The sequence below is a fragment of the Marmota flaviventris genome, chromosome 5, assembly GCF_047511675.1.
Source record: "Marmota flaviventris isolate mMarFla1 chromosome 5, mMarFla1.hap1, whole genome shotgun sequence".
NCBI lineage: Eukaryota > Metazoa > Chordata > Mammalia > Rodentia > Sciuridae > Marmota > Marmota flaviventris.
Genome location: NC_092502.1, coordinates 146,840,657 through 146,868,510, shown reverse-complemented (window position 1 = coordinate 146,868,510; position 27,854 = coordinate 146,840,657). Strand labels below are relative to the sequence as shown.

Sequence of the window (27,854 nt, the reverse complement as noted above, 5' to 3'; positions counted from 1 at the left end):
TCACTGTCCTCAAGATTCTCATTCATTTCCCAATTCCAATTTAGCTACAATCTGGCTTCTGTTCTCATGGCCTCTGATATTCCTCTCCTAAAGGCTAAAATATACATCCTGAACATCAGATCTCACATTTTTCAGTCTTGGTCTCACCACTACGTTTCCACTTTTTTTTCCCTTCTGTGTTTTTTTTTTTTGCCACTGGGGATTGAACCCAAGGGTACTCTACCATTGAGCCACATCACAATCCTTTTTTATTTTTTGCCCAGGCTGGCCTGGAACTTGTGATCCCTCTTGCCTCAGTCTCCCAATTATAGTCACTGGGATCAAAGATATGTACCATGGCACTCAGCTTTTTCTTGAACTTTTTTGGTTCATGTTTCCTGCATTCTTTCCAGACTCACCCTAAGAATTAATTTCCTCCTATCATACTTTATATGTTGGTAGGCTCCTAAGTTCTTTTTTGCTCTGTGCTACTCTTGTTCTATAGCTTACGTGCTGATAACTCCCAAACATAGTGCAGTCCAGGCTTCACCTCTGCAAGTCTTGCACTTGTGCATATTCCTTCTGCACATCAACTGAATGTTCAAATATTGAAGCAAACTGTGGGCCAATCGAAACTATTCACTGAAGCTAGAGAAACCTGGTCTATCCTTGACACTTCTGTGTGCATTTACCTCAATCAACTGTCATGTCCTATTTTTATTTTCTAGATTCATCTGTAATCACTCTGATCCTTTTTTATTCCCAGTGCCATCATCATCCTACTGCAGTTGCTGAGACTATTGTTAGTGTCCTTTACTTCTTGACACCCTTAAATCTATCCTCTGCATAGCAGTAGGCTTTCATTAACACCTTAAAGCCCTTCAAATGCCTAAACATTAAAACAATCAAATTACATTATTAATCAAAATTGCACACTTATCCCTCCTCTGTATAGCTTTGTCTTTTGATATTGTACATGTATCCCTGTTCCTCTCCTCTACTGCTGTTCCCACTTGAAGGTGGGGTTCTATTTCCCACTTAATGTTCTAATGATGTACATATATGAATACATACAAAAATAGCTATGGATTTCTTTAAATACAGCTTCCATCTAAGATGCTAAGTGATTTTATTCACCAAACTTCATTTTACACTTGATTTCAAAAACACATGGCTGCAGACTGTGTCTTCTGATTTCAAAACACTTTTTTTTTCTTTACCAATTAAGTTTTTTTTTAAAGTTTTAATCCTGTACATCAACAGGTAATGTGGAAAACAATTAATAAAAATACATGATAAAATTCCTTATTTTCTATTCCCCATTTATCTAACACAATGGTAGGCATCACAAAATCTAAGAATCAAATCAACAAGTTAAGTCGTTATGTAGCCCACATTTAGATCTTATCAGGAGCCTGAATGAAGAATTTCTGAGATGAAATCTTCATTGTAAGAGCAGCTCATCTGGGAGATAAGAAGCTGCAGTTGCTCTCGATTCTAGTACTAATAAGGTCTACAGCTTATGGGCGTCAGGTCACCTCTTTAGCCTCAATTTCGCTTTATAGAAAGAAGTGTTTGAACAGGACTGGTAAATGTGTAGTCCAGGTTTTCACAAGTCATATATGGAATTGGAATAGGAATAATCATGAATAATCCCCTAAAATTGTAGGCACAATTCTGGGTGTGAATTTTTCATTTTCTGAGGGGAGATTTTGATTAGATTGTCAAAGGGGTTCATAAATTTCAAAAGTAAGAACATCTGGATTGAAAGATTTCCCAGATCTCTTATTGTATGATTCCTGCATTTTAAAAATTATGGGATATGAAGATCCAGTACTGCTCAAATCTATAATTCAGATAAAGAAAAAGGGGTAAAACCCAAAGTAACTATAGTTCTTCCATTTAGAATCAATTATTTTTCTTAAGAACTAAAGAAAAAATTTTTTTTTTCATAAAAAACTTTGCAAGAAAACAAAGACAGATGAAAAAACACACCACCACCTAAAAATATATAACACTTGAGACAAATTTTTTTTTTTTTTTTTTTTTTTTTGAGATGGGGTCTTGCTGTGCTGTTCATGCTTGTTTTCAAGTTCTGGGCTCAAACTGTCCTCCTGCTTTGGCTTTCCAAAAAGCCCAGACTACAGGTCCATACCTGGCTAGAAAATTAAAGACCTGAATGCATATGGGATATTTGATGTTAAGGGAACATTAATATTTAACAAATTTATAGATGAAACAATTCGATGCCTGGCTTTGTTTAAAAAAATATGGGGGAGGGGAACACACAGGGTACAACTTACACTGTACCATACTACTCTGAGCAATGAAGCCATGTACAATGAGATTTTAAAAAGAATGGTTTGGTGATAACCACATTGTCATGTAAAACTAACAGCATTTTTGTAACAGAAACTGGATTTTTTTTTTTTTTTAACCTGAGGATTGAATTTCAGGCTTCCTGAATGCAAGGTAAGTGCTTTGCCACAAAGCTATTGTTTGGTCAGTGACCTTTCTATCACCCTAAATTTCTATTTTACTTTTCTTAGAAAGGACCAATACAGACAGCAAGGGGTATTTTTAGAAAACAAACAAACAAACAAAAAAAAAACAAATAAAATTAGTAGAATCAATGTGTGATGTTTGCTATGAGAAAAATTAGCTAGGGGATGAAAATTTGGTCTTAAAATAAGCACGATAAACAGCAAAAAGTAGGGTTTTTTGAGGTGGTGGTGCTGGGGACTGAACCCAGAACCTCATGCATGCTAAGCATGCACTCTTTCACTGAGCTACACACACTCCCAAGTAGGATTTTTAATAGAGCAAAAATTATTGAGTGCTACAAATGACATTATTATTTTAAGTGAGCAGTCTGAGGACTTTTATATTTGCCAAAGTTAACTTATTCCATACTATTAGTTCTGAAGATGAAGACCACCTGGATATCAGTGCAGTGATCATATTTTTTATGCAAATAAAAGTGTGTGTGTGTTGCACAGAACCATGGATTTCCCTGGTTTGGTTTACTTTCTAAATGAAAATGATAGAGTTGGAATTGTGGCTCAAAGGCAGAGCGCTTGCCTCATGCGAGTGAGGCACTGGATTCGATCCTCAGCACCACATAGAAATAAACAAAATAAAGGCATTGTGTCTATCTACAACTAAAAATAAATACAAAAATATGATAAATGTGCTTGCTGATTATGAAACCCATTAGGCACAAATGAACTTGACTTACCTGTCTTCACCACACATACACACACACACACATCACGTTTCTCTAAAAGCACAGCATTTCTATTAGAGATTATGAAATTCTAGAAAATTCTATAGATCTCTAAATTTTCTGCCATGTATATTTTGGTATAAATGTCTTTAAAAACTAGACATTAAATAATGTCTTAAAATAATAAGACAAATTGAATAAGAAAACTTAAATTTCATACTAATATATATATACACACACACATATGTGTGTGTATACAGATGTACTGGAACATTTCTAAGGTCTTAACTTTAAAGACATAAAAGTCTTGTAGTGCTAGGGATTAAGACCAGGGCCCCAAGCATACTAAACAAGTGTCCTACCACCAAATTATATTCCTAGATCTTAAAAAAAATCTTCTTGGAGGGCTGAGGTTGTGGCTCAGCAGTAGAGCGCAGGTCTCGCACGCGTGGGACCCTGGGTTCGATCCTCAGCACCACGTAAAAAATAAATGAGTGAAATAAAGGTATTGTGAATAAATATTTAAAAAAAATCATCTTTGAGAAATCTTCAACTTTCTGAAAACTTTGGCTATACATTAAGAGTTGAATCCTATCCATTAACATTCAGCTTGTATTACTCATACATAAAATACCAGTCCTTAGAATATACGGAAAACTCCAAACCTTCGAATTCCTAAAATTTCAATGAACAACAAACACAGCAATTCACCCGTGATCATCATAGGCAACAGAACACTTATTACTGTGCAATCCATTTTCTAAAGCTTACTTTAAATAGGATTCCCAAGTAGCTATGCTGCAAGGATCCTTTAGAAACTGGTTTACTTTGAGTAAAGATACTCTATCTTAATGCTTAATGTGTAAAAAAAGTAATGAGACACAATTGTTCCAATTCCAGATTTAAATTTCTATTGTGACATTAAATAGCAAATTACTGAATTCTCTGAGCCCATTTTCTCATGTACAAAATGGGGATAAAATGTTTTAATTAGTAGGGGTTTTGTGAGAATAAAATGACAACATGCAACACTACCAAACATATAGGATAGAAAGTTGTTTTTTTTTACTCACATTTTTATTCTTTAGTACTCTAGGCTGAACTTTATATTTTCTCTAACTGGTATTTTACTCTTATTGATATTATTGTTTTTATAGGCTTCCTCAAATCCATTTTTAATACAAAATGACAAATTCTGAGGGGAAAAAACCCAATCTAGTTTTGTCGCAAAGAGTTCACAGTAAAAGGGAAGGGAACATGCAATTATGAGGAAAAAAATGAAAACACTTCCTTCAAGAAAGCATTCTGAAAGAATTCCACATAGGAAATAGATCCTGAAAAGTTATTTTCACAGTGGTTTAATAGGTGTTCACAAAAAGGTATTTTGTGGCAGTCATTCTTCCTCACAAATTGAATACCTTCATTACTTGCCAGATTCATGAAGCTTAGCATTTTAGAGCTAAGTCAACTTTTTTTCAAAGTGTTAATAAGTACACAGTTTTTAAAAATAAACTTGAAACAGACCTCATCCACTGTAAATTTTAGACATTACTATTTTTCTGAGTATCAACGATGTAGATCTAAGGCTAAATACCCTTCTCCCAATTTAGTCAAGGTATTTGTAGTAACTAATGTATAAATGACAATTGCTCCCCAAAAATGTATGATAAAACATTTATAATAGAAAATGAAGAAATATTTCAACTAGTAAAATTACTCTTTCAGCATTAAAAAATAATCTGTGAAAAATGTGTGTAATGATGAAGTGTCACATTCATCTTCATTCTATTTCTAAAATAGCATGGCATCATTTAAAGAGAAATGCTGTTTTTTCAAAATAGAGGAACTGTTACCTTTCCCCAAGGTTTAAAAAATAAATATTACCATTATGACATCACTAGAAAGAAATTGAAGCATACAAGGAATAAACTATAGTTTCTTTTTATATCAAAATGTACTCTTGAAAATGTGTTTGGCACAGTGCTAAATCATATATAGTTAATACTAAATATTGCAGGATACAATAAAACCCTGGAGTTAATTGTTTACACCCTCTTATGGGAATGAAAATAATAAGATACCAATTATTCAGAAGTCAGCCTATACAAACTGTATAAACAATATTTTTATGTTTTGCTTTGAAAATCAGTGATATAATAAATTTTACATAAGACTGCAAAATAATATAAATGGATTTAAACAGATTTTTTACAATAAGAAATTCAAATGGAAACAGACAAGTAACAAAGAGAAGTAAAAAAATTTATTGCAGTATTCGCTCCACCAGATTGCCTGGGGATCCCTTTTCTTGTATTGTTTTCAGGGTGACCTAATACAACAAAATCTACATTTACAAAAACTCCTTCTGCAGATAGGTCATAGATACTGCATGCTTTTTTTTTTTTTTTCAACATAATAAATTATATATCCAGGAGATTCTGCCATTTTACAGCCTGGAAAAAACAATGCTTCCCTGGAAACTGGGCTAAGCTAAAGAAAGCCATCCGCTGCTAGGTTAAACTCCAAGAACACTTTATTAAGAACATTAACAGACTAATTTCCAACATTCACTTGTTTATTTTTTTTAAACAGAAAGTTTTTTTCCAAGATATAAACAATTTTTGTTAAACTATAATACAGTGGGAGTAAAAATGAACTGAGAATCTGTTTCTGCTGCACAACAGCGAAGGGAGCTCCCACAAAAATGTTTGCCCAACATTTCCTTCTTTTGTTCCTGCATCCCAGGTTCCACTCTTACTCTTCAAAAAACTGATTTTTTTTTTTTTGCCAGAATGTTGATATTTCAAGTTTTTCTGCCTTTAAAAAAAATTCCTGTAAATTTGGCTGCATGTACAAATTCATTAGCTGGAAGTCCCATCCTTGGCGGCATACAGGGATCGTAAAGTCTGAACAACTTTATTAGTCAGCTTATTAGCACTCGTTAGAGCAATTTTTTTGTAAATAATGTCTGACTCTTTAATAGTGTCTACCCAAGGCACCAGTTTGCGGCCATCACGGCGCTTAGCCTCAGTCCAGGAGCCACTGTAGGAGCCTGCCATCCACTGAACACTGAAGCCATTGCTGGTTTTCTGTACTACTCTTGCAATTTGTGGTCGATCTTTGTACTTTGGACAGCAAATAGCGATGACATCCATGACGTCAACACTTTCATTCATCTGTGCTGCCAACTCCGTAGAGTCTGAATTTCGTTTTGACCTTCTCAATGACTAAAACATTGGGAGGGGGGGAAAAAAGACGAAGTGTTACACAAAAGAATTTTAGTGAAATTATTGTTTTTATTGCTTTTAATCCCTTGACGCCGGGAGTTGGGATTTCCCAGCACACTTCCATTGCCGGCAATGAGACGCACCGTGACCGCCAGCGCCAAGGGGTTAACAATATACTTGTAAAACCATAAAACTCTTAATTTGTACCCGTGTCTTTACTCTTGATATAAAATTATATATACATATGAACCATAAAGCTACATAAAACTTAGCAACAATAAAAAGGATAACACACGTTAATACAATTCAAAGAAAAATTAATAACCCTTTTTGCTGCATAAATCTCATTTCTGTTTTTTTTTTTATTATCTTTTATGTTAAACTTTCTACAAAAGGATGTATATAAATGGTTAGGTAGAGAATCTCTATCTACAAAATGTTTTCTCTTATAAGTATTACATTACTTGGTGTACATTTAATAGACTGACATATATAAGCACATAAAAATCATTTTACGTAATACGCTGCGAAATACGTTGACTCCTCCTCCGCCTCACCCCTGAAGTGCCTCCTCCTCTATCCTCCCCATCACTTTCATCATCTTCTGTCTCTGCTGTATTATTTTTAGGGCTGCCTCCTCCAAGCAGCGAGGTAATTGCTTTGTTCCGAGCATTTGTGCTAGCTGACACCTCTCCTTCTTCCTCTTCTTCATCAGGGTCTAGATGTTCCATGAGAAGTTTGAACTATAAAAAAATAGATATTAATTCAGAGTTTTAAGTAAATATTTCACACAAGATTGTCAAATTCCTAAATGTATATTATGGCATACAGTATCCTATGGCAGTAGTGGGTGAAAAGACCACATTTACTGTTCAAAATAACTGTTGGTAAACAGAGTCGGATAAGTATTTCTGGGTTTGCAAACCTTAAGTCACTATTATGCAACTTTACCACTGTTGTAGAAAGCAGCTATAGACTAAGCATGGCTATCTCACTAAAACTTCATTAAAACAAAACAAAAACAAACAAACAACAACAACAACAAAAAAACAGGCAATGGGTCAGATTTGGCCCATAAGCCATAGTTTGCTAACTCTTGGTCTAAGTCATCAAGTACTCAGGTGATTAGAAATACGGTTAGACATCTTTTTAGTTCTTTGCCCTCTTTGTTCTCTGCTAAGACAAAACAAGAGGAAAAAGGAAACAAAGAATGGTGAAGAATTCAAAATGAGAACTAAAATACTTTTTTTTTCTGTTTGAAAGCTATAGATTTTCTTTTTTTTTGCTTTTTTTTTTATTAGTTGCTCAAGACAATACAATGATCCCGACATATCATACATTTGATTCAAATAGGGTATGAATTCTCATTTTTCCATGTGTACAAATTGCAGGATCAGAAGATGGAAAGATATACCTTGTTCATGGATAGGCAGAATTAATACCATTAAAATGGCCATACTACCAAAAGTACTCTATAGGTTTAATGCAATGCCAATCAAAATCCCAATGGCATTCCTCGCAGAAATAGAAAAAGCAATCATGAAATTCATCTGGAGAAATAAAAGACCCAGAATAGCTAAAGCAATTCTAAGCAGGAAGAGTGAAACAGGAGGTATATCGATACCAGATTTCAAACTATACTATAGAGCAATAGTAACAAAAACAGCATGGTACTGGTACCAAAACAGGCGGGTAGACCAATGGTACAGGATAGAGGACACAGAGACCAATCCACAAAATTACAACTACCTTATATCAGACAAAAGTGCTAAAAGCATGCAATGGAGAAAGGATAGCATCTTCAACAAATGGTGCTGGGAGAACTGGAAATCCATATGCAACAAAATGAAACTGAATCCCTTTCTCTCACCATGCACAAAAGAGAACTAAAATACTTAAAAAAAAATTTAGAGTAAAATATTAGTAAAATGTGTGAATAATATGACCATTGTGTAGACTTCATTCTTAGTCAAAAAGCTGATATGACTTATGTTCAGCTATTGCTTTGAGCAGATTAAAATACAAAACTTGGAGCTGGAGTTGTGGCTCAGCAGTAGAGTGCTCAACTAGCATGTGCAAGGCCCTGAGTCTGATCCTCAGCACCACATAAAAATAAATAAATAAAAAAGCCCCGCTTTTCTATCATTCTAAACACAAACCCTATACTCATTAATAACAGTTAACTACTTATCCATTCTTCCTCCCAGACCCTGGCAACCTAGATTTTACTTTCTGTTTCTATGAATTTAAATACTTAAAGACATTTAAGCACATTTTGTACACACTGTCTCACATACTTTGTAAGTAAGTATACATAGATATATAAATATGTAACATATTACTCATGTAAGAATACATGAAAAGTAATATTGCTTGTCAGAAAGGAGAACAGAATAGCCAAAGGTAAAAAGAGGATTGTTCACAGTTGTTCCTTTATGAAATATAACATATAATCCATTGAGTTAAAAATACACACACTTTTACTATAATCTTTCATATTTTATCTATGAACTGTTTTTTCCTAAGGAACAATAATTATGATGTAGTGGGTGCAAAAGGAAAGTCACTCTTAAAGTACCTTATTAAAACTATACAGAGAATAATAAATTGATAGTTCACGAAGCTTACATGTAAATGAGACAGCTATCTCTCTCCTGAAAATGTACTTTCCAAAACAGTCATAATGAGAAAGAAATATTTTCAGTTTTACTACTCACATCTAGATACTGTTTTACTATACTCCTCTTCACATCTTCAGTGATTTTGGAATTAGCCATATCACTCCGCAGGAAGTCCAGTGTTTGTTTGGGATGAAAATGAACTCCTGTTTTTCGGTTAATTGCTTTATCGTATACTTTTGCAGACTCAGATGGAGAGTATTTCTGAATTTTACTGTTTTGGGAAAATAAAACCAAAAGCTTAAAAAATTTTCAGGTGCTTACATTTAAACTGATTCAAGTTAAATTTGTTTATTAACAACATTTTTATTACATAGATTTCAACTAATGAACTTGGACATAAAAATATAATTTTAAAAAAGAAATAAGAAACAAAGATTGAAAAAATAATTTTATCTTGTTTCTATCAGTGTTTGTCTTAAATAGAGGCATCAAAAGGATGGGGATGGAGAAAAAAATACCTGGATGTAAGGAAGCACCAAATTTGGAGAAATCTGATTATAGATAAGAAATATTCTTTTAATGAAATTAGTTTCTCATGTCTGTTTTATAATACTGTGATTACAAGGCAGCTTTAGTACAATGACTTACTAAAACCTAGCTGGCTTGCCCTCTGCTTGCTGCCTTCCGCCTATTCATTCTTTGCACAGCAGCCAGACTGATGGTTTATAAACTTGTTTCAGATTACTAGCAACTCTGATTACAAATCTTTCCAACTCCTTTACACTGCCAAGATCTTATAAGGTTTTAAGTTACTCTAGATTAGTTGCTAAGATTTACCTATCAATCACAAAATTCTGAATTTCTAAAGCTGGGGATGTAGTTCAGTGATAGAGCACATGCTTAGTGTGTGTGAAGACTCTGGGTTCAATCTGCAGCACCGTGTTAGAAAAAAATAGTTTAAATTTCTCTTGAAAATGTAGGAACTCTACCCACTTCTCCTGGGGCAACATGTGAATGAAAACCTAAGAAGCACCTTTTTTTTTTTTTTTTTTTTTTTTTTAAAACAGAGAGAGAGAAAGAGAGAATTTTTTTTAAATATATATTTTTTAGTTTTCAGTGGACACAACATCTTTATTTTATTTTTATGTGGTGCTGAGGATCGAACCCAGCGCCCCGTGCATGCCAGGCGAGCGCATTACCGAGAAGCGTCCTTTTTTTTGGGTGCTGGGGATCAAGCGTAGGGCTTTCCAGATGCTAGTGATATATTCTACCACTGAGTTACATCCCTAAGTCCTAAAAATGTCCACTTAAGTGATCCTTTTACATGAAACATACTCTTTCTAGTTGGCCATTGACCTGGTCCACTTATTTCATTATTTGTCTCTTATTAAATTTGAATTTTTGATTCCTATTCTAAGGTTTCAGACTGTAAGACATGTCAAGAATACTAAAGATACCTTTAGTGACTAATAACATTCATAATAATTAGCACTTCTCCATCTCCTACTTTATAAAGATTATCTGGCAACCAGGTATGATGGCGCATGCCCATATCCCACCAACTTGGAAGGCGGAGGCAGGAGGATCACAAGTTACAGGCCAGACCCAGTAACTTATGGAGACTCCATCCCAAAATAAATGAAAAGGACTGGGGATGTAGGCTCAGTGGCTGAACACCCCCGTGTTCAATCCCCAGAATACCCAGTAACACAACCCCCCACACACCCATACACACGAAGGCAAGCATGGGGTCTCTTAGAGCTCAGCCTAGTTGATTTATATCTTGTTTTTGTGCTACTGGGGATTGAACCCAGGGCCTTGTGCATGCAAGACAAACCCTATACCAACTGAGCTAAATCCCCACCCTGATTTATATCTATTTTGATTTCATAGTTCCTTATGAATTACACAGTGGAATATTATGTAATAATAAAAAGGATCACGTTCGTTCTGGGGTTGAATTCAGGATCATGAGATTGACTGACCAATTCATATATTTGTGTATTTATTTAACATTTTTTTAAACAGACAGCATCTCAATGATGCCTAATGTTGCCCAGGTTGGACTCAAACTTGTGATTCTTCTGACTTAGCCTCCCAAGTAGCTGGGGCCAGAGGTACAAGCCACCATGCATGGCAATTTGTGCATTTTTAATTTTAAAAATTGTAATTAATTAATTAATTTTTGATACTGGGGATGGAACCCAGGGACACTTTACCACTGAGCTACACCCCCAATCCTTTTTATTTTGAGATAGGGTCTAAGTTGCCTAGGATGACCTTGAACTTGTGATCCTCCAGCCTTATTAGCCTTCTGAGTCGCTAGGCTTACGGGCATTCACCACTTCATGCATTTTTTTTTTTTTTACCAAAACTATTTCCAATATTAAGATAAGCATGCAATAAAAATTAGGTTTATATTTCTTTATTATTTGAACAGAGTGAATTTTTGGTTTCCTCTCACTGCTTATGTAAACTTACCTATCAGAAAATCCACAGAGATTCTTCAAATGTTGTTTTAACATGAGAAGCAATAAAATACCCTGGGAGACATTTGCAAATTCAATTAAAGGAGCTGAATTTTCTGGCAAACATTTCATCACTGAATTTATATCATCTTCTGAATCTGAATCTGAATCCGAATCTACACGTTTCCGCGATTTCCGAGGCCTGGAAACTTCTTCTTCACTCTCGCTTGACTCATTTTCCTTACTAGGTGATGATTTTCTCTCTTTCCTTTTGTCCTTTACCATAGACTGAAAGAAAGAGGAAATTCTTCCGTTTGAAAAATAATAAAAATAAATTACCACTAACAGATGTAAGTATGTTCCATTCAATAACTTAAAAAAATCTTCCTTAAACTAACATTTTATAAAGCCCATGACTTCCTATAAACAATTGGAGAAGTATGTCTTGGGGAAAAGTTAGGTCCCAAGACTTATAATAAGTAAAATCATATAAAATAGCCACCCTCCTCTCCCCTGAAATACCTCTGAATTTCAAAATACCCCTTTGAAATATCACTAGAAGGAAAAACAATTTTCTCATAAGGATAGTAATGAAAGATAGTTCTACAAAAGTATCAGTTTGGTACAGAGGCATGCCATTTATATAAAGCAATTATATAAATGAGAATACAGTAGGCTTAAACATCCTCAGCATCTATCAAACTACTCCTTGAAAACTTAAATCCTGTTTCTCTGTACTTTTTGAAAATTTTAGCTCTAAGTCAACTGGGTTTATGTGGTGGAATGGGGAGGATAACTTAATTACAAAAACAATTATTCAAAATGTTAACTGCTGAGAAATAAAATAGGCTGGGTTTGGTGGCACAGGTCTCCAATCCCAGTGACTCTGGAGCAAAGGCAGGAGGATGGCAAGTTTAAGACAGCCTTGGCAATTCTCCAAATAAAAAGTAAAAAGGGCTGGGAATGTAGTTCAGTGGTAGTGCACCCCAATACCTCGACATAAAAAAGGAAAAATGTTACAATTCTATTTACAAATGTAACAAAATAAAATAAGCATGATGGCTAAAATTTCTGTATAATCATTAAGTTCTCAAACATTAATGGGCATACTAATAACCTATGGATTTTGTTAAAAATGCAGATGGGCATTTCAGCAGGGCTAGTGTGGGGTCTGAGGCTTTGCAGCTCTGATAAGCTCTTGGGTAAACCTAGTGCTTCTAGTCTGAGGTTCACACTTAAATTAGCAAGGGTTTAAATACTTCTTTAATTCCAGATAGCTTAAATAATTTAAGATAGCTTAAAATTAATAAAATAGCTTAAACAATTTCCCTGACTTACTGGTTTGACAAGGCTGTTTCGAGCACTACTACTGTAAAATGAGATCTAATTGCATTATCAAGCACATAAAAATATTCCATTCAACTTTTAAAGAATTTACTGAGTGCTTAACTATGTTAAGGGTGCTTTTATAATTAATTAAAATTTTCTAAAAGTCATAACAGAAAAGACAAGGTTTATAAGATTTTGGACATGTAAAATGCTATAACTCCATTATGAAGCTGTTGCTGAAGGACAAGGTGATCAATGGTATTATGAATTTAATGTTTCTCTATAAGTAGGCTATATACTCACATCTACATATCTTTATGTACACTATTATGACCTACAGCACAAGATTTACAGAATAGTAAGGTGTTCTAAAATGAGGTTTAAATGGATATATGAATGAAAATGAAACACTTAAGGTTGTTGTTTAAGATGAGAAATAAGAAGTGGGATGGCTTATCAGAATAATCCATGTGTGTATATTTTATAAAATCACCTAAGTGATCTAGAAATGGATGGTTTTAGATCTTTCTGACTAGAAATGGTAACCCACTTCCTCTCCCAATTCAAGGACTGCCCAGATTTCAATAAGTTAATTTAGAAAGATTTAATATATTGTGAAAGAATAAAAATGAAAAACAAAACAATGAAAACAGCATGCCTGTATTTTGAAAGATTCATTAAGAATAGTAATGTGTGTAACTTACCTCCTTGAATGACTGCAGTAGGTTACTACCAGAAACTGAGAGTGTAATGTCTATATGATGCATTATAAACAACGGCTCTTCCTGTGTCTGGTATGGAAAACAGGCTAGATTGTCTGCTATATACAAGAGCATAGTCACTTCTGTTTTCTGTAAATTTTAAAAAAAGGTACACACATTTAGTGGATAGCCTAAAAACCCATCCAAAAAAACGTTTTAGAAAAAATATTACAGGGCACTTTCACCTCAGTTAATGTTAAAGAGAGACAAAGAGAAATAAAAGAGGGGATGGATTAAAAAAAAAGACGGGAGGAAGAAGGAAGGCAGAAGGAAAGAAAGAGGAAGAAAGGTAGATAAGAAAGAAAAGGGTTGGGGACAGAAACAGAGTTTATAAAATAATCTTATACCTATTTTAGAAGATTTTTATGATAACTTACACCATACTAACTTAAGAGGTAAGAGGTGAATTTTTTAGTGTACCCAAATGAAAATCCTTGAAGTTTTCTTATAGAGTATATGTGACCTTTATGATAAAGCCATACTGCATCAGAAAACATACCTATGAGTTCATCATTGTTTGTCATTGTGCTTCTAAGAGTTTAACTCATATGGAGATCAGTTACACACAGTTACTATTCTGCCCTCAAAATCAAGTGGTAATTATAGTACTAATACATGGGTTAAAAAAAAAAAAAAAAAACAACAACCCCAAATTCATGTACTAATAAAACATTTGTCAGTTTCCTATATATTTGTAATTTAGAATGTCAGAGTTGTTTTGACAGCATTACCAGATAGGCAAAATTTAAGAGAAAAATTATAGTTTTTGGTTTTAAAAAGAAGTAAACAGATTCTCAGCATTTCATAAATCATATAAAATGTAAACAGAAGGACTTGATAATATTCAGATTCCTTCTACATACTTACAGTTCAAAAATAAATTAAAAAAAGCAAAAAGGAAACTTGAAATTCTCCAACTTTTGTCATAAAAGTCTTATATTGCTCCTTCCTTTCAAAATTAAACTTCTTAACTCATTAAGTCTCAATTTTTCAATTCTGTATAGGATAATGGAACATAGTAGGTTTTAAAAAAGTTTAGACTGCTTTCTCCATCCTTCTCTACTTCTCTTTTAATTAAAGTATGCTTTTGTATCTCACTCTTTGACTGTTTCTGTCTACCAGGTTCACCAATCATCCTAACCTATGTATTTTTATTTTTACTTCTATTCTCCTTGACTTCTCAGTAGAGTCTGACACTATTACCCATACTTTATTTCCTGAAATGTTCCTCAGTTTTCTCTTCCTAACTCTTCGACTATTCCCTTACATATCCTACTCAAGTCAACTCCTTTTCAAACTGGCATTAGCAACAGTCCCATTATTCTCTTTGGTGCTCAGGACAAATATATTCCAGTTATTTTTTGCCTATTCTTCTTACATAATCTGATTTATTTCTTCCTCACAATGTTTTTCCTTTTCTTACCTATTACCCATTCTTCTTTCTTTACTATCATTAAAATAAATCAATTCTTTTTTCTTTAATATTTATTTTTTAGGTGTAGATGGACACAACACAATGCTTTTATTTTTATGTGGTACTGAGGATTGAACCTGAGTCCCGCTCATGCTAGGCAAGCGCTTTACCGCTGAGCCACAATCCCAGCCCCAAATCAATTCTTTATAAACTTCATTGTGAACACAATGATGGAAAAAAATCACGTTTTAAAAATGCTCTTTGGCACTTGTTCTCATCATTTTATTTAAATATTTTCAACAATCCTCCAATGTCTATAGGATCCTTCAGATAGTATGTTTCATTGAGACCTTCCTGCCCCAACAAATGACAATCTATTTATTATCTGCCACATATTCTTATTTGTATTACCCCTGCCTGGGGGTAAAAACATCTTCCTCTTCTGGTATATAGAGTAGATTTGGCTCATCAAATCCCTTTAGGCTTTCAGTGATATGCTCCTCCTCTGATAACCTTTGTTGGAGGTGCTTTGAAGAAAATACTGCATCATGAGAGCTGAATTTCCAGTTTTAAATGCTGAGATAACAGAAATGTCCAGTGGATAATACACAGTAGGCAGTGAAATCACACAGGAATTAAGCTCAATAGAGAGACAAGGAAGGACTGCAGTAATAGCTTCAATACAAACCACCAAGCACTCAGAATATGCTACCCTCAATCACTATTTATTCTTTTTATTTTGTGTCCTATCCCCATAACTGGAGGTAAAAATCCTCTGAGGGCAAAAGCACTACATCATAAGCAAAGAGTCCTACACATAGTGAAAGCAGAATACTGATGATATAATGATGATGGTGGTGATGACAAATTATATCCCAGGCAATTCTGAAACAGATGTTTGTAATATTTATTTGCTAGGTCACACTCAGTAAAATTTCATGTAGCACTGTAAAAGGAAAAGGTCTAGTAAAGTATCTCTACTATGGCAATTATAATTTTATTTTATTGTGAAAAATCTGTGTCAGGCTAACAAGTGGTCAAAAAAAAAAGATTTACATTTAAAGATTTAAAAGATTTTCTTTTAAAGCTGCTATATACAGAGACTGGTCTGTAAGCTCTAAGTGAGTAGATACCACTACTCTTTAATTAAAGTATGCTTTTGCATTTTATCCTATAATCTCTTATACAATGACTGATATAACAGCAGGTACTGAATAAATATGATACTCAGGATGGAGGTACAATTATACTTTACTCCTCATTACATTTATTCTCATATAAAATTTCCCCTTCAGTTTTTAAAAAAATATTTATTTTTTAGTTATAGGTGGACACAATGTCTATTTTATTTTTATGTGGTGCTGAGGATCGAACCCAGTGCCTAATGCATGCTAGGCGAACGCTCCACCTTCGAGCCACAACCCCAACCCCTCCCCTTCAGTTTTGATTGTATTAAATGTAAATAAAAGCAGAGTAAGAAAACACATAATATAGTTACTAAATTTGCTAAAATGGCAAGATTTTAAAAGTGATGACTACTTGAGGCATAATATTTCTAAAACATTTATATTTTTAAAATAACAAGTTTCTATACTTACTGCTGTGTCATCAAAGAGGTTGAGTAAAGAAATAAGAAAGGCTCGTCTATGTTGGCGATTTCCACGGATCATGGAGTAAAGGTGTGAACACAAAGCACTAGAGGACTCATCTTGTCTGAAACCCCTTACAGGATCTTTTAGGCACGTGTTGATTGCCTGTTGTACCTGGTAAGACATCTTCATACCAGCCACTGCTTTCATCTGAAATCAATAAAAGTCTAATTTTGGTAAGGTAATTTAAAGAATTAAATTGAAAGTATACTTTCAGCATAACATTTTGAGATTAACTTTGAAATTTGTTTTTCTCATTTAAAATAATACAATTTGCAGAATGAAAGGCTGGAAGGAACTCTAGACATCTCCTCTTACTTTATAAGAAAAAACTGAGGACTGGAAGTCTTTGCTGCCATAGTCACAGAGTAGGCTCTAGAACTAACGCTTCCTAATTTTCAGCCAGTGTACTTACTGGACCTATCTTAAGTTAATTTTAAACTAGAATAAACAGTTTGGGGATACTTAATTGCATGTTTAAAAGATAAGTACTAAGCAAAACATATTATTCTAAAATAAATGACCTGTTTGTTAAAGAAAGATGTTTAAATACATGTTATTCTATTAAAAAATATATATGTGCACCATTGTCAAACTATGGAACCAGTCTTGGCATTCATCAACAGAAGAACGAGTAAAGAAAAGGTGGCATACATACACAATGTAAGTTTTATTCAGCCATAAAAAAAGTGAAATCACATCATTTGCAGAAAAAATGGATAGAACTAGAGACCATTATGTTAAGCAAAATAAGCCAAACTCAGAAGGTCAAGCAAGGGTCATATGTTTTCTCTCATATGTGGAAGCTACAAAGGAAAAATGAAAAGAAAGTTGGAGGGTTGACAGGAACTCATGAAAATCAAAGGGAGATTAGCAGAGGAAAGGGACCAGGTGGTACAATGTGGGAAGTGAGTGGGGAAGTGCTGGGGGTGAAACTGGCTAAACCGTACTGTTAAATTGCGTGCATGTGCAACATATAACTACAAATCCCATTATTATCATCATTATATACAATTATAATGCACCAACAAAAAATGTGAAAAGAGGAAAAAAATACATACATGAATGAATCCAGCATATTTTTTGTCTATTTCCACAAGCTGCTGATCAGCCTTGTTCCGCATAGCAGGTTCTGGGTCTGTGCCCATAGCAATTAAATATGGAACACACTGGAAAAAAAATATTTATAAGATATTACAGTAAAAAAAAATATATGTACCTCAACATATGTCAAAATTTGTATATCTGGGACATATAAATTTAGCTTTATAGGCTTGCCTACAAATGCTGTGTTTTAATGTTCTTTTTAAAATGATAAATTTTGATTTTAAATAAGAAAGCATTAGCAAAATATTGATGTGAAATTTAAATAATTTCAAAGTAAATTTAAGATTCTTTAGAGTACTCCCACACTAAGATTATTCACTTAAGATTATCACATAAAATACACTACAAATGTGTAATTCAATAATTCTTGAAGCTTAACTAAAATTGCTATGTAAAAATAATACAGGGCAAAAGTAATTTCCTCCCATATGTGAAAGCTTAGGAAAATATAATTTTTTCACTAAGCTGATTTTAGATGTGATCTAAACAATCAGATAGTTTGTAAAGCCATATTTGTTTTACTTTTTTTTCCTGTTGCTGGGGATGAAATCCAGGGCCTCACGCATATTAAGCAAGTGCTGGGCTAAATCCTAAGACACACCATTTCTATGTTAAATGAATTTGAATCAGACAGCATTGAGAAGGTCAGAAAAATACATAAAACTACTTTAAGATACAGATACCACAACAAATGAAATGGGTGATCATGGGTTAAATCTCAGACCAGAAATGAGAATGTCTCTAAAGAACATAATTGGCTTAGCTAGGAAAAATTTGAAAACGGACCCATTTATTAGATCAACTTTTAAATTTCCTAAACTTGATGATTGTATATAGACAATATCCTTGTTCTTAAAGATACATGCTGACATGTAAAGAATCACATCTGAAATTTACTATCAAATGATTCAGAAAAAAGCAGATGTAAGAAAACAGATAAAAATAAATGTGGCAAAACGTTACATACGGTGAATACAGGTGAAAAGCATAAAGCAATTTATTGTACCACTCTTGTAATTTCTTTTTGTGAAAATTTTAATCAGTTCTGAAAAGCAAGCCAGGCATGGCGGCACATATCTATAATACCAGTGACTCAGGAGGCAAAGTAGGAGGATCACAAATTCAAAGCTAGCCTCGGCAACACAGTGAGTGAGACCCTATCTCAAAAAATAAAAAGGGCTGTGGGTTTAGCTCAGTGGCAGAATGTCCCTGGGCTTAATACCCAGTACCACAAAACAAACAAAACAAATGAAATAAAAGGTTTCAATAAGCAGATACTTGTTGAAAATCTATAATTTGAAAATCTGAAATCTTTGCCCAGCAGAAAATTTTGGATTTTGGAACATTTCATATTTTCAATTAGGAATGTCTAGCTGGTAAAAGCTAAGCAAATATTTCAAACTATGAAAAATTCTAAAATACAACACTTATGGTTCCAAATATTTCAGATAAGGGATTTGCAATCTATATAATAATAAAAAGAACTTAAGTTTGCAAAAGGCGAAATTCTTAACATATTGCTGTACACTGTGATAAGTGATCTTGTTGATGACAGCTGTGAGGCATGAAGAACTGATTAAATATTTCTCAATGTATTTTGTTTCAGACCACAGGGAAGAGCACATTATATTTATTTAAAATATATATATATTTTTAGTTGTAGATGGACACAATACCTTTATTTTGTTTATTTTTATGTATGCTAGGCTCGAACCCAGTGCCCCAGGCATGCTTGGCCAGCGCTCCATCACTGACTGAGCTCAGTTATATTTAAATATAGCATATTTTAGATAAAGCCCCATGAAAAAACAAAAAACCAAAATCCAAAAAAAGCAAGGAAATAATAAAAAATTTTAAAGGGCACAGAGTAGACAATTTGATAAGATTACTTTTGTAGTCTATGGCATTCTCCCGAGCACAAGATATTGCCTTAGTTTTGGCTGTCAATCCTCACCAATATTAATAGGTTTATTACATCGTCCTGCTGTCTCTCCTCTCTCTCTCTTTTGTGGTGCTGGAGATTGAACTCAGGGTCTTGTGCATGCTAGGCAAGCACTCTACCACTGAGCTACACCCCAGCCCTTTATCAAATCATTTCATCCTCACACCAGTGCTTTAACATGTTGGATAGGTCATATTACATCCAAATTAAAAAGGCAAACTAAGCTCAGATTATAAAATTTACTTTCTTATGGTTAAAATTCTATTCTATGGAACATACAATCTTTTTAAAATAATATTGGTAGTTGTAGACGGATACAATACTTTCATTCATTTATTTTTATGTGATGCTAAGGATCAAATCCAATGCATCACATGTGCTAGGCAAGTGCTCTACCACTGAGCTACAACCCCAGCCCCAGAACATATACTCTTAAACCCGGTTAATTCTCTTGAGTATTATTATCATATTGTTGATTAATGGGGCTAAGGGTAAAATATGGATTAAAATAATTTTGTCATTCCTACTTAAAAAAAGATTTGAGTCCATGTTCTATCAATAGAAATTGGAAGTAAAGTTTAATAGAGATAGTATTATGAATATATAGGTACTCTGCAGTAATGACAACCTAAGAGACTGTCCAAAACTTAGACTTTTAAAAGTTTAGACCAACTCAGGAGGCTGAGGCAGAAGGAGCACTTGAATCCAAGAATGTGAGGAGAGCCTGGGTAATATAGCAAGACTCTAACTCTTAAGAAAAACAAAAGAAGAGTTTAGAAAAAGAAATTAAAGATTAAGAGGAATCAAGAACTACTTAATTCTCTAATCACAATGTCATCAAATGACAAAGTGGCTCTTTAGTAGTGCTACTACTTTGAAACTTGCTTACCTGAACTGGATGAATAAGACCTTGGTTTAGAGTCAAAGCAATGACATTTAGGGCAAAGTGGCGTACACTTGACTGGGTATGAAAAAACGCCTCAAGCACCTGTTTGAGGTAAAGTTGCATGATGGAACTACTCATCCCTGAGGAAACATCACCCATTTCTTTTAAGTCTTCCTGTTTTGCAACTTTCTTCCCTAAAAAAGGAAGCAAATGGAAAACACAGAGTAAGAGCATACTAACTTTACTAGCTATAAACTAAGGCTACAACTCAAACCTCAAAATGTTTTTTTTCCTTGTGTCAGAGGCTCCTTTGAGACCCCACTGAGAACTGTAATTCCTTCTCTTGCTTCAAGATATTAATGTTTGTATATATCCAAACGTTACAACTATTTTAGGGATTTTAAAAATATCCCAAAGTCTAGATACGAATTCAGCTCAAGGACTCCTACTTAATTAAATTCCTTCATCTAATATATAAGGAAATTTAGATATCTGGATTAAAGAAAATGAGTTACAGAATATTGTAACTGTAACTGTACTGTGAAATTTAAGAATATATTTTCACTTACAGTCTCTATCTGCTTGCTGCATACGTGTATCTTCTTCTTGTAGGTAGGTCTGGAGGTTTTTTAACACTTGTATTTTTAAGTTTACTGAGGAGTTCTTATCAGATAAAATATTATTATATAGATTCTTCACTTCTTGCTCAAACATTAGACTTGGATGTTGAATAAAGGCAAATCCTAAGAAAGAGGGGGGGAAAAACTCTTCATATGTTCCTATTAAACGTGACATTTACTGAAAATGTTAAATTATATAAAAAGCTCCTTATTTCAAATATTTAAAACTTAGAATGAATGACTGGAAGAATATGCTGGTGGCCTTACCTAGAGCAGTATTAGAGCAGGTACTTCTTTCCCCATGAATTAAAAACAAGAAATTGCATTTCAAAGGAGAATTTCACACAAGAGGAAACCTTGAGGAGGGAGCAGGGCCTAGTGGCTAGGGGAGTGGATTAGGAGTCAGGAGTCTTGGGTTCTATTCCTGGCTCCACCACTGACTTGTATTGTGACCCTGGGTGAGTCATACAATCTCTCTGTGCCTCAATTCTCCATCTGTAAAATGGGGACAATAATATTTACCACCCGCCTACCTCAAAGGGATGTTTTCAGGATTTAAGAAGTAATGTCTGCAAACATTTTTCAGATCCCTAGCAGAAGGCACCATATTGAAATTATTTTAAAAATATATTGAAATAGATCCATTTTATGAAACAGAAAAACTTCTAAATTTAACTAGAGTTAAAAATACCTTCCATTTCTTTCTCATATGGAATTAACACGAGGCCACAATGCTGAATTCTATAACCACTAATAAATAGCAAAAGAATATTATCAATGTTTATACATAAATATTTGAGGAAAAAAAAAAAAGATGATCCTTGAAGACACCAAGAATTGATGCCAAAAACTCAACTGAACTCAAAGTATGGAGTGATCAGACATAGGATAACTATGGCCCAGGTAAGAAAGATGTCTTATTAATTTGTCTAGAGGTTCGATTTTTTTGGCTAGTACTGCTTCTTTAAGTTAAAATTTTATTTGTTCTCTGAATTAGCTGTAACAATGGTTTTTGCCATTCCATGTAACCTATATTCAGACTGAATATTTAATGATATACACTGGCTCAAAAGCAATATTACATCAATTTAACTTCCTAGTAAATGATGTTTGGATTTTCACTATACTTGCTATAAATAATTTTCTGAAAGGAATAGAAGAATTATAAGGTAATAAGATTTAAGTTTGTTTACAGATATTATGAACAAAATTTAAAGAGGTGTAGGTAACTCAGAATCTTTTTATTATTAACTTTTGTCAAAAGACTAATTCAAATGACTACCCATGCATATGAGTTAAATTATAAACCTTGACAATGCTACCAAAATATCATTTCCAAATAAATAAAAATAATTTTTAAAACTTACTGGGTAGCTTTATATCAATTTGCATAAAACAGTAAAAACAAAACCCCAAAACTGGACAAACTGCTCTTCTTGTACTTGTATTTTACATTATAGAGAAAGAAAATTTATTACATGTCTAATTAAGGCAAGAAAGTTTTACACTTCATATTTTTAAAGATTATTCAATTTAGGTGATTTAGTACTATTCTCTTATTTCTTATATTCTAATTTCTTTCCAGATAAGCCATATAGACCTGTTGGCAGAACACATTTTTATTATACCAATGCTCCTGAAAAAATGACATGAAAAAAGTATGTACACAAATTGTTCCTCTTGGTTTGGTTACCATGTGTTTCTATATAAGGCTGTGTATACTGCCCAGTGTTTTAACCTTTAGTGGTAGTTATGTGTAATGACAAAATTTTGCAATGAAAAATAACAAAAGGTATGCAAATAGCACCAAGTTTCTATATGCTATCTTTCTTTATCAAAAGTGCTATAATGAATGTTTTTTATTTTTCCTTTGTACTGGGCATTGCACCCAGGGGCAGTCTACCACTGAGCCACATCCAGCCATCTTTATTTTGTATTTTGAAAAAAGTTCTCCTAGTTGCCAAGGGTGGCCTTGAACTTGAGATCCTCCTGCCTCAGCCTCCTGAGTTGCAGGGATTACAGGTGTACGCCACTGAACCTGGCTGAATATTCTAAGACATCCTAGGAAGTACGGATGGGAGATAGTAAGTTACCTCTATTATACTAATGAAGAGACTGGTGAACTGAGAAATTAAGTGGCTTTCTCAAGGTCACTCAAAGTCACTGGCTGAGGCATGAATGAAATCCAGGTGTTTTAAACCCCAGTCCTTCCTTCTACATACCAACATTGCCAGTAGAAACATATTTAAATAAACTAACAATTTAGATTCACAATATTTAAAAGTTTACTCCACTTTTAAAAGAGCTAAAAGCTATAAATAAATTTAGTCTGAACTTACCTAGACCAATGATGGCTTTTGTTTGTACTTCTTCATCTGAATGTTTTGTAAAATACATTAACAGTTCAAGTACTTTGTCCTTTATGTTAACCTAAGGGGGGGAAAATCACATTAAAGTATTCAAAAGGAGTAATTTAGATCAATTTTTAGTTATCCAAAAAAAAAAAAAAAAAAAAAAAAAGGCCTAGAAACAATGAGCATTTCCACATGTGAAATTTAAAACAATGAGCATTTCCACTCGTGAATTTTAAAATAAATAAACTGGGTTGAGGACAGTGGTAGAGTGCTTACCTACTTGCACAAAGGCCCTGGGTTCAACTGCCAACACCGCAAAACAAATAAAACCCAATTCCATTTATTTTAGAATAGTCACATTCAAAGTATCAGATTGTGACAAAGGGCTTGTGTTGGGATGTAAATCAATGCACTGCTCCATTCATTGAGAAAATGGAGGGGTGGGGGAAAGTACTGATCTAAATAGTGTGACTATTAAAGAGCTGATATAGATGATGGTGGAAACTTCAAAACTTGTCATAGACCAATAATAAACAGTTTATGGATCAGAAACAAGTCTGAGGACCATGCTTTGAGTACTGCTGCTTTCAGAATTCTCATTAACCTGACTGCTCTAATGCTGCCTTCATCCATTGTCACTATAGTCATTCTCAGCTCAGATGGCCACACAGGACTATTTTACAGCACAATGATAATATTATGATTTTTACCTTACTGTTGCCTTTAAAATCCTCTAGGTCAAAATCAAAATGCCGACACAGTGCTCCAACAGTAAAAAGGGATCTAAGAAGTGCTGGCTTATTTGTTAGAAGTGAAGTGTTATTTGGGTCTTCTTGGTGTTGACTTTTTAATTTTGAAATGGCACCTATTGAAGATAAGTAATAATAAACCCATTATAGTTAAACTATGAGGTTCAAATAATTACTAAAGAATTACAATTAGTTTTTAGTAAAGGTTCCAATAATTAAATATGTCTAGAAATACAGGTACATTTCTTAAAGGGTAAAATAATTAATGTAGGAAGAAATATTTAAATTCTACTTTACATAGTAGACAGAAAAATTATCAGCCTTTATTTGTAAGGATTCAAGTTTCTGAATAATAGAGGAGTTTTAAAGGAATACAAAAGATAATAGAGGGGAGAGGGTGGGGGGATGGGAAGGATGGTAGAATGAGATGGACATTATTACCCTATATACATGTATGATTACGATACCAGTGTAACTCTACACCATGTTCAGACAGAGGATTCTGATTGTGGACCATGGAGGAAAACCACACTGGTTATAATTCTCTTGATGCTACCCTTTATCAATTGTATTAAAAATGAATTAGACACACTTCAGAACCTAGTACAATAATTTTAAAGCTCAGGCATTGAACGTACCATAGTATCTATTGAAACAGGCCCACACAAATTTAAAATTTTGTGTTACTTTATTAACAACAGCTCCAAGACAGCTCACACAATGCTGCACTACCTAAAAGATAAATAAAGTGTTACTGTTTAGGTAAAAGTTAAAGATGAAGTTAAAATGTACTATTAATTTTATCCTTTATATATATTTGCTTTAAAAATATAATAAAATACATTGGAACTTAATCTGACACAATAATACTTTATAAGTTATCATCTACAAATTATATATCAATTAATACAGAGGTGGTAAACCGGATCTTACAGTCATGCCATATTTGATGATAAGCTTCATTAGATCTTCTTCAATAGTGGCAAGGAAAGTTTCACTTGGATGCTCCATCAGTGGTACAACTAGTTCTAGGATTTTTGCAACATTGCAGATAACCATGAAATCATTTTGTGTCTATAAGAACAAAATTAATATATAAATATTCAAAATCTAAAATGAAACTATAAACAAATTTATGTATTTGGAGGCATTTATGGGACATATGTATATAAAATTTCAGTTAAAAATAAAAAGGTCTAGCTAGAAAAGAGTTTTTGTTTAAAGTATGGAAGGAAGAGTAACAAGAAGAAAAAAATCTGGATTCCAGCTCTAACACTAACCTACCATGTGAACCTGGGGTCACTTAATTACATTGCTAAAGTTATTTTTTTTCCTAAAAGGAAAGACAAGTTAATGCTAAACAAAAGTTATTTAAGCATTAGCAGAACATTTTACAAAGACTGGTATATTTTTAAGATTAGTATTTTTCAAACTGGGGTACGTTAACCAAGTAGTTTTCAACTGGGGATGAGATGGCTCTCCACTCGCTACTGAGGAGTATCTAGCAATGTCTACAGATATTTTTGCTTGTCATGATGGGAGCACAGATGTCATCTAGTGAACAGAGGTCAGGGATGCTGCTAAACATCCTATGATGCAAAGAATACTGGAATCTCTAACAACAATGAATAATCCTGCTCTGTCAATAGTGCTGAGAATGGTAAATCCTGTGATGAAAAATGTACAACCCCATCTAGGTGTGGTGGTGCACACTTGTAATCCTAGCAGCTTGGGAGGCTGAGACAGGAGAATCGAGAGTTTAAAGCCAGCCTCAGCAACGGTGAGGTGCTAAGCAACTCAGTGAGACCCTGTCTCTAAATAAAATACAAAATAGGGCTGGGGATGTGACTCAGTGGTCAAATGCCCCCTGAGGTTCAATCCCTGGTACAGAAAAAAAAAAAAAGTACAACCCTAAAACTAGGCATGTCTTCTTTATTTTAAATTTAAATGTTTCTTTGATTAAAAAAAAAAAAAAAAAAAAAAGCAAACATGTTTTTAAAAACTGGTGGAACGTTAAGACAAAAATTGAAGAATGTACTAAAGGATTATGATAAAGTCTCTTAAAGGTGACCAAAGTTACTTTTTTTTTTTTTTTGTGGAGTGAGGTTTTTAATGTATGCTTTTAATCTAGCCAAGCTACCATTCCTTGTTTTTAGCAACTGATTACCTACCTTCATCTGGACTTTTTGAGCTTACTATATCACTGGTTAAAAACTTTCCTACCTTACGTTCATCCTTCAGGATTCCCACAGGACTAAATAAATACATTGGGGGGTGGAAAAAAAGAATACTATTTTCTAAGTAACACAGGAATTCTGTCATTTCCTTATCTTTCACTCCTAACTCCTTAAAGCAAAAGGGGATAGGTTAAGAGTTTTTGTTGGGTAAGATAAATTTATTTGAGATCCACTGTTAACATTTTACTTAAAAGAAAATAAAAGCAGTAGCAGCATTTTCTGAAACTTGTTTAAATACCAGGCTGAAAAACCAGGTAAGTGAAATATCTTAAAAATCTAGAAAAGAACCTTAAATAATGAAGAAGATCATGAAATAAAAGAGCAGCAGAATATAAGAAAAATGTATTTGAAATGAATATAATGTAAGGTGGTTTAACAGCTATATATTTAAAGAGCTTTCAAAATCTGAAAAAGGGCCCATAATTCAAAGGTAAAATGAGCCAATGATATGAATAGTGAATTTACCAAAAAACATCTGCTCAATATTATGAAAACTGCTTAACTTTCTTGGAGGTCAGAGAAAACAACTGAAGCAACAATGAAGTATTCCTTTACATCTGTTAGACTGGTAAAGCATACAAAATTAATGACATTAATGGTTACATATAGATTTCGAAAAAGGTTGTAAAACATACCACCAGCAATCTGGTAAGATCTATTCAAAAGTCAGAAACTAAAAAAAAAAAATCACATTCTCTGCCTAGCAAGTCCAGTCCTAAAAATCTGTCCCATTGGAATAAAAGCAGAAGTGCTTAAATATATATGAACAGTGTTATAGCTGGGCCCAGTGGTGCACACCTGTAATCCCAGCAGCTCGGGAGGCTGAGGCAGGAGGATGGCATGTTCAAGACCAGCCTCAGCAACTTAGCAAGGTCCTAAGCAACTTAGTGAGAACTGTCCTCAAAATAATAATATAGAAAGGGCTGGGGATGAAGCTCAGTGGTAAAATGCCCCTGGTTTCAATCCCTAGTACCCCAAACAAACAAAACACACACACACACAAAAATCAAACCAAAAACCTTAAAAATCATGCAAGGACATTTACATTATAGTCCAGACTCTAGATAGAGGGAGACAGACATAGAACTAAATTCTAACATTGGGACTGGGGAGCTATGTGACATTAGGTAAGTTATTTATATTGTCAAAGCTTTAGTCTCCTAGTTTGTAAAACTAGGATAATAATAGTGCCAACTTTAACAAGCAAATGAGACAATGCATGCAAAATTCTTCGAAGTGCCTAATAATTGTGTTTAATAAATATGAGCTATTACTAGTCAGATTA

At 33.8% G+C, this 27,854-nt stretch overlaps 1 protein-coding gene across 3 annotated transcripts in view; it reads right to left on the bottom strand.

Annotated features, from left to right (window-relative positions):
- Positions 1-5,446: 5,446 nt before the first annotated feature.
- Nipbl (NIPBL cohesin loading factor) overlaps positions 5,447-27,854 on the bottom strand; it is a 176,263-nt gene continuing 153,855 nt past the window's right edge. The window contains exons 35-47 of one of the 3 annotated variants that reach the window (XM_027936196.3): positions 25,266-25,406; positions 24,971-25,064; positions 24,294-24,448; positions 23,569-23,659; positions 21,179-21,352; positions 20,613-20,803; positions 17,736-17,843; positions 16,624-16,824; positions 13,555-13,701; positions 11,535-11,809; positions 9,150-9,324; positions 6,990-7,175; positions 5,447-6,432 (exon numbers count right to left, since the gene is read on the bottom strand). In XM_027936196.3, coding sequence (XP_027791997.1) covers positions 6,067-6,432; positions 6,990-7,175; positions 9,150-9,324; positions 11,535-11,809; positions 13,555-13,701; positions 16,624-16,824; positions 17,736-17,843; positions 20,613-20,803; positions 21,179-21,352; positions 23,569-23,659; positions 24,294-24,448; positions 24,971-25,064; positions 25,266-25,406 — 2,304 coding nt within the window. In that variant the 3' untranslated portion in view covers positions 5,447-6,066. Of the gene's footprint in view, positions 6,433-6,948; positions 7,176-9,149; positions 9,325-11,534; positions 11,810-13,554; positions 13,702-16,623; positions 16,825-17,735; positions 17,844-20,612; positions 20,804-21,178; positions 21,353-23,568; positions 23,660-24,293; positions 24,449-24,970; positions 25,065-25,265; positions 25,407-27,854 lie in introns of all 3 variants that reach the window. The other 2 variants (XM_071612670.1, XM_071612669.1) reach the window with 2 other exon arrangements.